The 14,927-nt window shown below is 34.1% G+C and overlaps 1 protein-coding gene across 6 annotated transcripts in view; it reads right to left on the bottom strand.

The window, feature by feature from the left end:
- Positions 1-14,927, bottom strand: part of HELZ (helicase with zinc finger) — a 141,722-nt gene that overhangs the window by 88,010 nt on the left and 38,785 nt on the right. For all 6 annotated transcript variants that reach the window (XM_074343502.1, XM_074343507.1, XM_074343503.1 and 3 more), the window contains 5 exons: positions 12,514-12,565; positions 11,058-11,133; positions 8,691-8,889; positions 8,118-8,225; positions 6,771-7,068 (listed from right to left, as the gene is read on the bottom strand). In XM_074343502.1, the coding sequence (XP_074199603.1) occupies positions 6,771-7,068; positions 8,118-8,225; positions 8,691-8,889; positions 11,058-11,133; positions 12,514-12,565 (733 nt within the window). The remainder of the gene's footprint in view (positions 1-6,770; positions 7,069-8,117; positions 8,226-8,690; positions 8,890-11,057; positions 11,134-12,513; positions 12,566-14,927) is intronic.

The following is a 14,927-nucleotide window of genomic DNA, read 5'->3' as shown; positions in this document are numbered from 1 at the left end:
AGGTGCTTAACTGACTCATTAGGCCAAGATCCAGTTTTAATATAATGTAATTGGAAAGATGGTTTCACAACTCAAGCTAAAATTTTAGGAAGAAATAAGAAAGTTTAAGCAGAAATCGGTCTCCAAAGAGCAAAGACATGTTATCCTGCGCTATCTGGGAAATGAGAGCGTAATGTATAATTGCCTTGTCTTCCTTAGTGAGAGATTTTGCTATATTTAAATGCTATATATAAATTATAAACAGATAAGTATAATCATCTATCAAAATTAATTCCTCAATATTAGAAAATAGCTTATCCTAATATCTTAATGAAGAGTAGAATGTAAAGGCCCTAATTTAAATATAAAAAAAATTTTTTAAAGACCCTAATTTCTAAACTTTACTCTTCAAAAAGGCACTTTTCATGCCAGTTTTATCATTCTTCAAATGACAACATAAACACAACTGTAATAATCAAGATAAAAAGTTGGTCTTCTTAAAAATTTGCATTTTTAACAGGGAATTATATTCAATATCTTGTAATAACCCTAATGGAAAAGAATCTGAAAAAGAATAGAGAGACATAACTGAATCACTTTGCTGTATACCTGAAACTAACACATTGTAAATCAACTATACTTCAATTTTTTTAATTTGCATTTTTAAAATACTCTGGATGAGATAATGATTTGTTCTGCAATTGCCTCACAAGTAGAAGTTTCATAAACTAAACTAAGCACATTTTCTTCCTAAATCACTCTACAATTGGGCTCTGCCCATTCATTCATTAGATCATAGCTATTCTAACAAAGCATCCAAAGGGTTGGTTTGTTTTCTCTTGAAGTATATAGTACAGGAGACTTGAAAATTACCCTTAACAGGACCTAGACAGTGGGTAAGAAAAAAGTAAGGAGAGAAAAATCCAGTGTTCTACGTACCCTGCACAAGGGTTGACACAGAAGAGGCATGCAATAAAATGCATGTTAAATGTGGAATTTATTTAAAAAAAAAAAGCCATACTTATCTAGGACCTAAAGAGAATGAGATGAAATGATTCCCAGTTCCAAAATCAGAGACAACGCTCTTCCTCAGGAAGCATTTTGGTCTGTGGCTTTACAAATCTTGACAGCCCAAATTATAAATAAAACAAAATCCAAAAGTAATCTCAAACTATGATTTCGGCTATCCATTTCAACATCATTCCTTTCACTAAAACTGCTACATAGAAGTAAGATGCACATCTCTTAACTTACCTATCTTGTCTGTTTCTATGTTCATTCTCTTAGTGAGGCTAATAAAAAGTTAAAACAGCAGAGCAATAACATAGGAGTACCTCATACTTTTTACATGCTTCTACTCAGTTACATTTATCTTTTGTTGACAAATACACTATTTTTAAGTCTATTTTTCTATTAATTTTCTGATCCCATAATAGTAAATATTATATGTTTTAATACTATGCCCTTAATTTACCAACAACTTTGACAGCTGGAGATAATTTTTAAGTCATACTAACTTTTAATGCTAATGTTAACAATATACTGCTAGACTCAAAGTAATGTGTAATATCAAATTTTCAAATCTAAGCATAAGAATTAATTTTCAACATGTAGTTTCCAGAAATTCAAAGCAGAATTTCAAATCAATTTTGCCAAGCAGAAATTTTCCATTACTCAAAGTTGTGGTATAAAGTATATAATGCAATTTGTGTTCTAAGCAAGGAGAAAACTAACTTCCTTCTCTTACAGATGTCTTTTGCCACAAATTTGTGAGAAGCACATCTTTAATCCCCCCCAAAATTTTTTAGCTCATATAGTATCTTTTTCTGTATCTGAATCTCACCAACACAGAAAAAATAATGAAATAAGCAAAGTGAAGGCTATACACATTTCCTGAGCAGTCTGCAGTTCTCTAACAACTAGAGAAAAAAAAATTCACTCGTGGCCTGCAAATAGAAAAGGTTGGGATACTTTAGACATTACGGCAGTAACGTAAGGAAAAAACTGTAGCGTTTTTCCCAATTCAAATTTGAATTAACTAAGTAATTAAGATTTTTAGCTCAATATTGAACAATGAATTAAAAAAGAAATGTCCGCTATATAACTTGATTTCAAATTTTAAGAAGTAATGCACTAAAAAAAGAAGAAGTAATGCACTAATGTAAGTTCTATGGTGAACTGAGTCTTTAATTATTGAGGTGCACTGTGAATCCCTAAGAGGGAAATAAAGCATGCTGCATTTCCAAATGTATCTGTATATGGAACTCATTACCTATTAAGTTCAGTTTTGAAACACGGTTTTAGAAACACTAAGCTAATAGATGGTCTAGCATGGTCCTAATTTAACCTTATAGAAGAGAAATATATGTTCCCAGCATTAATTTAAGGACAAAAACTTGCTTAAACAATGAACAGCCAATCAGAAGTAATCAATATAAAGATATTTCCTTTGTGGAGAAAAAGGAACCCTCCTACACTGGTGGTGGGAATGTAAATTGGTGCACAGCACTATGGAGAACAGTATGGAGGTCCCTTGAAAAACTAGAAACAGAATTACCATATGATCAATCAATCCCACACTTGGGCATATGCCCAGAGAAAACTGTAATTCAGAAATATACATGTAACCCCGCATTCACAGCAGCACTATTTACAACAGCCAAGATATGGAAGCAATCTAAACGTCCACTGACAGATGAATAGACAAAGAAGATGTGGTGTATATATATATATAATGGAATACTACTCAGCCGTAAAAAGAAGGGAAACAATGCCATCTGCAGCAACATGGATGGACCTAGAGATCATCACACTAAGCATAGTAAGTCAGACAAAGACAAATATCATACATCACTTACATGTGGAATCTAAAATATCATACAAATGAACTTATTTACAAACCAGAAACAGATTCACAGACACAGAAAACAAATGTATGGTTACCAAAGGGGAAAGGGGTGGGAGGGACAAATTAAGAGTTTGCAAGAAACAGATACACACTACTATATATAAAATAGATAAACAACAAGGACCTATTATATAGCACAAGGAACTATATTCAATACCTTATAATAACCTATAATGGAAAAATCTGAAAAAGTATATATATTATGTATACATTTATTTTAATAACTTAATCACTTTGCTGTACACCTGAAACTAACACAACACTGTAAATCAACTACATTTCAATAAAAAATAAACCTATTTCCTAAGTAAATTCTAGTTTTACCATCAGTACATATCTCTGTGTGTGCACAAACCAAATTATAGTATGGTATAATTTATAATACTATCAAAACTGCTTGGAAACATGATAAAACCCAGACCTAATCCAGTTCCCCAATTCTCAACTGTATTTGGCCAACTTGTACCTGGAACGACACTTTTCTCCTAATTCTAGTCAAAGGAAGATCAAATAATGAATAACCAGGCTGTCACATTGTCACCAAATCAACAAAGAAGTTCTTTTGCTCTCAAATGTCTGAATGTTATCCACACAAGTATTCCAGGAGAAGATACAAAAAGGACACTGACATTTTACACTTTTTGTTGTTTCAAATGTTTTATAAAACTGTGATTTCACATAAACAAATCTTTTGCCCTCGATTTTTTTTTTTTTTTTTTTTTTGCTGACAAGCACTCTGCTGTAATTATCAAAAACACTAACATCAACATAGAAGCAGGAACCAAATACTATACTGTTTATATCCTGCCTTCATTTGTCTAAAATTCTGTTAGGACTGTGGACACAGTCACACTGAAACAAATACAGTTACACAATAAAAATTTTAAGACCTTAACCAAAATGTCAAGATATTCCATGACATCAATCGTAAGAGTAGAAAACAACAGACAAAGACAGAACTAAAAATCAGCACAACAGGTCAGCTAATTTAAGTAATGACAAAGTTAACCAAATGTCATCTAGCTAGCCTAAACCTAGGTTCAAGTTTTTCTAATGTTTAAAATGTCTTGTCAGAAAATACATTTTGTAGATTTTATATTGTTCTCTTGTAATATTTGTTTTTCCTATGTCCTTGAAAAACAAATTTCACTATGTGAAATTGTTTTATTTCCAAATTAGTTCAAGATAATGCTTGATTTTGTTCAATTATTTTCCATAACATAACAAGTTAGAAGTAAAACCTTGTTTAAAGGAAAATAGTCAAGGATATCAAACTGCATAAAGATCACTAAGAAAAAGGATATAGTATTATAAAAGGGGGGGGGAGGGTATAATGGTTCCTAATGGGAGGAAACCCTTGTCTGTATTAACTCCCGTTACTAAATCTGAATGAAATATAAATTTTACTATATTTTCAAACTGATACATTAAAAATATCAGAAATGAGACTGTCTCTTCCAGTTTCCAGTCTCAGAACATCATTCATCTTGGACAACTCCTCTTGCTGAGATCTGTAGGTGCTATGGGCCTCAATTACTTGGGTTGTCATCTCTGCTTTTCAGTCCCACGGCTGTACCCTAGTCTTTGTCCTCATTCAAACAAAAAAAATCCTCCTTTTCTCTTTCTACCTTTTTCATTGTTTGTAAACCAGAAATTATCTTAATAATAGTTAATGATAAAAATAGCAGCTACTAAAATGGAAAACGATCTGAAAAAGAACAGATACGTATATTATATATATAGATATATATGTCTATATATAATTGAATCACTCTGCTATACACCTAAACTAACACACTGTAAATCAACTATACTTCAATTGAAAAAAAATAGCAGCTACTATTTACTAAATGCCTATTAAGTGCCAGATACTGTGCAAGGCTTATTTCTGTTTCTTACGATAATCTTCTATGACAGGTATCACTAGCCCCATTTCACAGATGTTTCCACATGAAGCTCAGAAATGTTAAGTACTTCACCCAGGGTCATATAGGAAATAAGCAGAAAATCAGGATTTGAATGCAACTCTATTTACTCTGAAGTCTGTCCACTTCCCTCTTTCTCGAACTAGAAAAGTAGCACAAAGCTGATGCAAAAGTAGCCAAAGCACCCTCAACCTCTCAAGCCCACGAGGGTGCCCTGAAATCCTCATCACCACCTTCCTTTGTTCTCATCTGCTTTAATAATATCATTTTCTCTTACATTTTATTGTAGATATTTTAAAGTTTATATTATTAATTAAACAGGCTTTTTATTAACTAGTACAGATTTTTGACAACACTTACAAACTTATTTTTATGGGAAATGAGTTATGAGTTAAAAGCCACAATCTAAAAACAGCCAAGAACATCCTTTTAGAGTTACATTTGAGAGTAGGGGATAAATTTTGGTCTCTCTTTATGATTTTAAATCCCCTTACGATTTTAAAAAGGGTGCTATCTAGTAGTTCTCAAGTTCTAGTTGCTAAAAGCAACGCAGTAGTATAGGAATAAACAAATCACTCGCTGCATACAAGACAAACTCAGCCTGCTACTGGTTTTGAAAATAAAGTTTTACTGGAACATAGTCACACCCATCCCTTTACACATGTCTACGGCAGCTTTCTCACTACAATGCAGAGCTGAGCATTTGCAACAGAGATCATCTGCCCTGCGACACCTAAAATACTTACTATCTGGCCCTTTACAGAAAAAATTTGCCAATTCCTTTACTAGTAAATATAAACCAAATAGTTTCATTTCATCAACTATCATATCTGTTTGGCTACAGGAATTAACATATTTTTATTCCAAAGAGCAGTAAGAAGATGACAAAAACAGAACACAACAGAATAAAAACAGGTAAAAGGGATCAAAGTAAGTAAGAAATATGAGTAAAAAGAAGTATGGGTAATAATACTAGCACATATGCAAGAAGGTTATGCCTAAGTGTTCAATTTTGGCACAAGTGTTGCTTACTGGCAGCTAAAGGAAGGGAGGAGACAAAACCAGTTCCACCTGTTCACCATGTCCAAAAAATAAAATCTGAGCACTGCTCATGAAAAAACTTCTAGATTCTCATAAAAGGAACACTGTGGACATAATGAAAATCCTCCCTGGCGTGGTCAGTCACAGCCAAAACAACAGCAAATTTCGTACAACTCCACAATACAAAGCATTTATTAAATAAATATTTAGGGTTCATGACATAAAATAAAGCACCTGTAAGTCCAACCAAGAACCAAAAAAACATGTAGGCTAACATGCCCTTCCCTTGTCCTGTTGGAGCTTGGCAAAAAAAAATAGGTATAGGCAGTAATACGACAGTTTACAAAGTAAGTCATCATCTCCTGCAGGTGCCTGCAGGTTGAAACCAAGGACCTCTTCCCAAGAACATGAAGCAGATCCTAATAAAGGCACCTTGGTCTTCTTTATACTAGTGAACTCAACTTACGAAAGCTTATAATTTAGGACTTTTCATTCAGAGATAATGTATTAATATCAGCAAAGGTAACTGGAGAGTCAGTCAAACATGGAAATAGACATTGTAGGTGTATTCACAATTACATTAAAATGATATTTTACTCAAACTAATATTGAAAGGTTTTACTGTGCTAAAATTACCAAATGAGATTGGTAGACCAAAACAGACCTGAGTATCTACTCATACAAGTCTGGGGAACCTTCAAAGCAAGCTTTGCCTGGTGACTGTCTACAGTGACCAGGGCATACTGCAAACCATCCTAATCCCATTACACAGTAAATGAGTCAATTAATTTGGGATCTTTTTCTTTACTATTCCTTCTCTAACCATGGAATATTTAGGGGCCAATACATATCTTTTAATGTCGCTGTTATAGTGCCTTTTAATACATCGTATCAGGGGAAAAAAGTCTAAATATTACCTTCTGTAGAAGCTGCATCAATCATTACTCTTTGCATGAGTACTGGTTCCAATCCAAAGTCGAAAACTATGGTTTGGCGAAAAGTTCCAAATATTTCTGTGTTAAATGCTATCCCGACTTTATACACGTAATGATCTAATCCATTTTGGGCCATCTTTCCTCCTATCCATTCTTGACAGTTTTCTGGGACTTCTTGTGATACCTGGGTAGTACTATCTCCGGCAGATATTGCAATGATACTAAAATGAGGACGATGAGCATCATAAAGCAATGCTACACGATACAGCATTCTTGCAGGCTACAAGGAAGTTAAAATAATTCATTGAGTACAAGGGGGTGAAAAATCCAGTTGTAATTGGGCTCTTCAATGAAAATATTTCCATAAGGGACTTTTACTTTCCCATGCTTCTAAGTTACTATGTTAAAAATACAAATTGTACTCACAAGCCACTTAAGAAAAAAATCAGAACAGTTCAAAAAAATCAGTTGTTAAAATGATATATTTATGATGTCAATTATACCTCAATAAAGCTGAAATTTTCAAAAATGATATACTGATGCTACAGTACTAGCCTCCCTGCTCCTTCTGTGATACATTCATCTTTCACTGTGGCAAAAGCTATCAGCTGTATCACCATCACCTCCAACTTTCCAAACTCTTGGCCTCAAAAGGTTTTGTCTAGCCTCAAGTAGGAAGTCTTCATAGGAGGGCAGTTACCTCTGAAGGCACTGGATTGGGTTCAAGGCCGAAGCTAAATGTTCCCAGATTTTTCATGTCAAGCTGCAGGTGGTTGATACAGTGGAAGAAATGCCACCAAAAAGTACACAAAACTTTTCCACTGCACATATTCACAGAATTTTTTTTACTTTGCTTCATTCTTAAACTTTGCATATTACAATTCAAGATAGGACACACTGTAGAAAATCTTGTATTTAAAACTCATTATTACAAAAGTTGTGATTTCATCAAATCAAAAATAAAAACAAGCTGTCATTGTTTGAATATTTTAGAACTGTCAAATTAAATAATTCAAATTTTAAATAGTTAATTATAAGCCATGAACCCCATTCTATGTTTCAAGTTTGTAAAACATGTCTTTACCAAAAAAATAAGCAAGCATCTAAACAACTACAAAGAATTTATCTCAAAAATCTAAAAAGAAAAAAAAAATCTGTACCTTTAATGATCAAAATACAGAAATACACTTTATCACAATATAGAACCTACATAAAAATGTACTTAGGGTAAAAGATTTTCAATGCTCTTTTAACACAGAGATTTAAAGGTCCAAAAAAGCTTTAAGAAAATGGAAAAAAATTTTACTCTAACTGGTACAAAATTCATACCTTACAAGTGAGAGCAAAGGTCCACGTCTGGTGCGACTTTTTGGTGTTGACAGTAACCGACAGGTCAGGGTTATGCTCTACCTTTACTCCTTCTATGCATTCACTAAGCTGAAATCAGAAAGCAATGAGTGTTAATGTTCTCATCCCTAAAAACACAAACGACAACTTTTGGCATGTTAAATAAATGTCAACGGTAAGGAAGTTGATGGCACTGCTTACAAAGCAAGGTATTTTATACATTAATTTTCAGTTATTTTTAGAAGAACAAAATACAGTAAAAGTCAAATAAGAGACATAAGAAAATTAACAATAAAAAAAGTCAGTTAAAAACTCCCTGAATGAAGACAAATTAATATAATACCTGTAAATCTCCAAATAAATGGCTTAGTTCTGCTCTTTATTTTAGCAAATGGGTCTACTTTTGCTATTAAAAACACTTTGTCAAGAATCAAGTGTTTCATATAAAGGATAGGGAAATAAACCAAAATATAGCACAAAATAAAAGTCAAGACTCAAACAAGGTCATTGTTTAAAACAAACAAACAAACAAAAAAATGCAGTTATTTTCCTCACCACTTTCTCAGGAGATAATGAATTCATCCACTTTTCTATCAAGGTTTCCATGTAACTGCCTGAGAGCTGTTTATTCTCATTTTGCTGTTTCAATTTTATCAACCGTGAAGCATATCTTTTCTGCCATTCTGCTAGTTCTTCCTGGGAATGTGCTGAAGTACACTGGGCACCATACCTACAGATTCCTTGCTCTAAAAATCTAAGTAGAATAGGAAAGACTGTTTTATCATATACTTTGTTGGATCATTTAAAAGATAAACTTCCAGCATTTGCCCTCTGACTCTTCAATAACAAAAACAAAATTTCATCTCCTGAAAGGCCATATTTATCACGTCTTGCTCCAAGGAGGAAGAGGCTCACAGAACATTTACAACAGTTAATCAAACAGCAACCCCCCAAATTCGCTGACCTCTTTCTTTGGAATAAGGGGATGCTAAAGCAGAACATATAACCACCCTCCACCCACAAAAACTGGTAGTGAAATGGTAGCTTCCTTCATGATATAACAACTCTGTTAAGACAATTCCTCTTAGAGCAGAATTTCTCTAAAGCAACACTGACATCAAGTGGATTAGTTCGTCAAACACAGGTCTGCCCTACTTCCCAAAATGATGTGACCTAAAGAAAATTTTCCACATGATGGGAATTTCATTCTGAAAAAAAATGTAGTATGCCATTGAATTAATATTTCAAGCCTTCTACTTTCCACCTTCAAATATAATTAATGCCTTACTCTTTTCTACCTTACTATCACCTATAGCTCATTGAAAATATTGGGCTATATTAATTTGCTTGAAGCTTTAAATAAATTAAGAATAAAAGTTTTATATGAGAATCACAATTAACTTAAATTCTTCAGTTGGTAAATTCATAAATGTTCATTTTAAAAGACAAAGAGTTCATGATTTCTCAATGTTTATGACTCAGAAGATTCAACTGATAATTCAATGGTCAAAAACAGATAAAAATGCAAGACTTTGGTGGAGGGTACAGCTAAGTGGTATACTGCATGCTTAGCATGCATGAGGTCCTGAGTTCAATTCCCAGTACCTCCATTAAAATAAACAAGTAAATAAATAAGCATAATTACCTCCCCCCCAAAAAAAACAAAAAGACTTTGATTAGTAAATTTTTTAAGCTTCAAATACTCTATAAATAATAGTCCAGCCAATTTTTAAATAATTAAAACATTTAAAAATTAATAAAAGATCATCTGAGAGAAAAAATTAAACTATAAATAGCAAAATGGATAAAAGGGATGTTATATTACAATTTTTCAATTTGAAAAATATGGATAATAAGAAATATAAAATGAACCACAGCACAATGTAAATTATCAAATGGTTCCTCCTACATGGAAAGATGTGTATTTAAAGCTTTTCTTGATAATACACAAAGCATTTGAACTCAAAGTATGCTATTTATTAAGTTCTCTTATGTTTCATAAGACACATTTAAATTATGCATTTGTTTCTTTTAAGTATGCCTTTATGAGTCAAATATTTCTTTGTCCTTCTATTGCTTTATTTTAAATTATTTCCCTAAAAATGGAAGGTCTGATATTCTTACTTGGACTATAAATTTTCTCATATTTCCTCTGCATAGAATTGTATTTTATCTCTCCTACAACACGATGCCACCAGGATTTTCAAAATTTACTACTTAGTTTCTTTATTTCTACTATAACATCAAGTCTGATCTCTTGACTATTCAATCATCAAAACTACATATCAAACTTCCTTCATTAACAAAAGCAGTTAGAGTAATTAGAACCTATATTCAAAAAACCCAGTATTTACTAGTTCTTATAAAAAGAACCTTTCTAAATGTGGCTTTAATAATTCTTTCTACCTTAATATATAATTATTAAATTTTGAAAAGTAAGCCCTTCAAATATAAATTACTCATAAATCCTATATAAGATTACATGAAGATAATAGTTTTTTTCAGAAAAATTATCAAAATAACTTAACATTTCTTTATCTATTTTATGCTCTACTTCAGTTTATATAAGGTAATTTCAATTTCAATCACCATAATTTAAGTAAATTTCGTATAAACAAGAGACCAGCAATTAAGTCATAATAATCCAACTGGAATTATAAAAATCTTAATCTCCATTTAGACCACTGTTGTTTATAATTAAAAGAAGGTTCATCAATATATTTTGATTTTTATTATTTAATGATAATGACCATTATGGCTTCTGTTTCAAGTTGAAAATAAGTCATTTTACTCAATTCACATATTCTTCCTTCACATATTATATTCTTTAAATTTGAATTACTACTTTTCAAAAAGTGAAGGAAAATTAACTATCCTTTGAATAAAGACATGTCATTGGTTTAAAAAAAAAAATCACGTTACCTTTTACACAAAGTATATTCCTCGCTGCTTGTGATTCCCCTAGGTGGTGGGCGGAAATGCCAACCATTACAAGATCCTAGAGAGTAATCAGGATATAGTCTTATCATTTGAGGCTTGCTGATAATTCTGATATTTTAATGTGTAAGAAATACTATAAACCCTCCACACACATCATCTCAGATGATGTAAAAAGGACATGACATGCTTGCCTCTACCAAAAGAGTAATCCACCAATCAAATGAATTAAATCAATTAACCATATGAAACTTAGAAACCACTAAGGAAGCAGCTACACAGCAGCTAAAACAAGTCAGTGACCTTGACTTTATTCCAGCAACTGGTGGCCATGTTTCCAGAGCAGGTTCCTCCCTAACATCTGAAGGGGGGATATTGGCATGCTTGTCATTTTGCAAGTATGAGCTGTGTCTCTATTAGGAATTACTTCAGGAATGATAAAATTATTGTATTCTGGAAGGAAATTTTGTAAAACAAATTTCAGTACTACATATGGAGTAAGAAGCTCCACTTTACCTTCCAATGTTCCTTAGGGTTTGTCTGACACATGTCACTGTATAAAATAACCCTTTTTTATAACTGAAATGAAGTTCAAAGAGTTGAATTCTGAGGTAGGAGCTCAAAAATAACATTAGTTTACCTCCAAATACAGTGAGTTTTGATTCATTTGGGAAAAAAAGGTTCCAAATAAGCCAAGAAAAATAAAGCTTCAGAGAGAAAAGGCTAGAGCCACAGAGGCTGAACAGCAACAAGTTTCCAAGGACCTTAGTCATTTTCTATCTCTTCACAAGTCACTGTGCTCTAACCACCTGCCCCCCCACCTAAAAAAGACATTCAGCCAGGTTGACTTTAAAGCTGTGTATCTGTATTACTGGGAAAATTACTGAACTTTGATAACCATCAGTTTCATCACCAATCAAAATGAGGGAGACGGGCTCTAGGAAGTTAGTTATTTGTTTTTGTGAAAGCCACTACACGGTACACATCATGTAGCAAGCGCTCAATGAATGTTGGTCTCTTCACTTTCCTCTGGCAAGAGAAAAGGAGATCGTGGACTTTAATCATGGCAGAAGCAACTCAGCCTACAGACCAGAACTTTCAAAAAGTAGTAACTGTACTATTCTGGGATAGAGAGAGAGAGAGAGAGAGGGAAAGAAGAAAAGACCTCCCTCTATAGATTACTAAGAATGAAGTTTAAGTTTAGAACTAATAAGTACACGGAGGAAAGATGAAATAGGTGACTTCTGGAGTTACCTCCGACCTCCATTACTTCATTATGAAAAAGGGCTGGTGAAAAAATTGCTTCCATCCACACTACTTCTTAAAATGAAACTTTTATATCCTGTCCTATACCTCCACTAACATGTACTGTCACTCAGTAAATTTCCTCCCAATAATCAATAAAAAAAAGCAATGTCTGGGATCACAGCTTGGTACTTACCTTCTTCTAAGTCTTCCACGTGATATCCAGAGAGGACGTTACTAGTTGCTGTCTGCAATTTTTCAAATGAAAGATATTTTTATAATAAGAAAGAAATAACTAGACAATTTTGAATTAAACTTGGACATATTCAACATTTTTTAAAAGCTTGAGTTTAAATATTTAGAAATTCTTAATAAACATTAATTTTGCAAGTGGTATTTTTTGCTCTTTGCTCTACATTAAACTATATTTAAATATGGAAAAGAAGTACTTGTGTGGCCTTCACTTAAAAAACTGATAGAGATTCCCTACATAAAAATCAGCTGGTAGTAAAAGAAGAGAAGTCTCAGTCCCCAGTCCCGAACCCCACAGTGTAGCACATTCTATCCATTTATGTATTTCACTCTCCTCTTCTAACCTCTAGAGTAGGACCAGCTAGAGGGGTGCCTTTTGTCCTGCATCGAGCGCAGCACCACCACTTCAGGGCCGGGGAGCACATCCTGCCAAGCTCTCCTCGCTCTGGGATGAGCCCTTCTCCCACAGTGGAGCCCGTGGCTGGGGACCTACTCACTTTTGACTGCCCGGTTTTCTTGACTCCCCTGGTGCAGATAAATCTGCCCTTCTGGCTTTAACTTTACTCTGACCTCCATACCCCCAATTTCAGCTGAGTGCCAGCCAGGGTACTTTCACCTGACTATCCAATAGCATTTTATAGGCTGGATCATTGTCAGCCATGTACAGATCCACTGTCAACAGCCTGCAAGTGCCTTTCTGCATTCCTGCACCTCAGAGGATCTGTCACATAATGAATGCTCAGTATATCTGGATGGATGGGTGGATGGATGGATGATCACCCAAGCACTTCATACAGAGTTATGTCTGAAATAAAATTCATCAACTTTAACCCCAAATCTCATCTTCCTTCAGTGTCCCTTATCTCAGGTTAATGGATTCATCTTCCCTAAAGAGATCCAGGCTGAAATCCTGAAAGCCATCTTGAACTCTCCATTTTCTGCCCAGCTCTGAGTATTCTCCAAATCTTGCCCAGCCAGGTCCAGAGTGTCTCTCATGTCTGTCTCACACTCCACCCTCACTGCCAGTGTCCTAGGTAAGAACCTCATTGCTACTTGTCTCATCTACCCCTTAACCAACCAACTGCCAAGTCACCTCAGCTTCCATCCTTTAACCTCAGTTCCCACACTCCAGCCCCCGGTTTCCCTGCCGGGTGCTAATCTCTCCTCTCCCAGCTTGTATTTCCATTACAGCACTTACTGACCACAGGCTGCCCTCTGGGTACATTAGCTCTGTGCATCTTGGGCTGGCCCAGCAGATTGTTCTTCATGGATATCTCAGCTTTCCAAAACCCACAGAGCCTTGAACAGTACAAGCACTCACCAAATGCTGAACTGAATCAGAATGAGTAAACAATATCTGAAGATGAAATTTAGAATATCTTGTATCACAGAAAGAATGTCATAAATGCTAGTTGGGTATAACTGAAACAATAATATCATCATAATTTACATGTCATTGATTAAATTGGACCCTTTTTAGGTTGGGCTGGAACTAAATAACTAAAGTACTGTTTCAGCAGGAAAATCCCTTCTGATTCTCAAACTACTTATTAATACGTTTTTAAAGACAACCCATTCTTTCTGTAAAATGAGGACTGAGTATCAGAATATAACAGCTAACAAATAAATCAGGAATAATTGTTCACACTGCAAGGATTCTATGCTCAACAAAAAGACACACTGAAAGATCCTTTAAAATTCTATAAGCAAGATCTAAGTGCCACAGTGCCACACCAGCCCTTAAAATATGATTCCAACTACATAGAACTTATCAGCATAAGAGCTAAAAAATTCACATAAAGTATGAATTTAAACTATCTCCTCTAAAAAATTTATCAAAATAAATTTACCAAATATGTGAGAAGAAATGGGAATAAAATGTTTCAGTGACAAAATAAAGCCAAAAGCATTTATAATTGTTAAAAGGGAAACATACATGGTGTATTTCACAAGTCAGCATCTACAACAATCTGTGTATGTACAACAAACAGAGTATGGCTGTGCTGACACCATAGTTCTCAGACTGGTGGGACCTGGCCAACAGCATATCCTCTTCAGAGGAGCTGGTAGAAATGAGAAGCTCAAACCTGGGCTGAATTTGGCCACTGCGGCTTTTAGGTTCCAAGGTGTTGTGTTCGGGGTTTTTTTTTTTTTTTTTTTTTTCGGGTTTTTTTTTTTTAACATGTTTTTTATATGCTCAGACCCCAAGACAGAAAGGCAACAACCATCAGCTTATGATCTTCAGTCTTTATTGAGATCTTCAGGGAAATCAGCCAAATTTCATACGGCTAGAATTCCTATGAATACACAATCAAATCTATTGATTTGATATTTTAAATCTGCTAAAGGATATGTATT

The sequence above is a fragment of the Camelus bactrianus genome, chromosome 16, assembly GCF_048773025.1.
Source record: "Camelus bactrianus isolate YW-2024 breed Bactrian camel chromosome 16, ASM4877302v1, whole genome shotgun sequence".
Classification (NCBI taxonomy): Eukaryota; Metazoa; Chordata; class Mammalia; order Artiodactyla; family Camelidae; genus Camelus; species Camelus bactrianus.
This window is presented reverse-complemented; position numbering and strand designations above follow the sequence as displayed.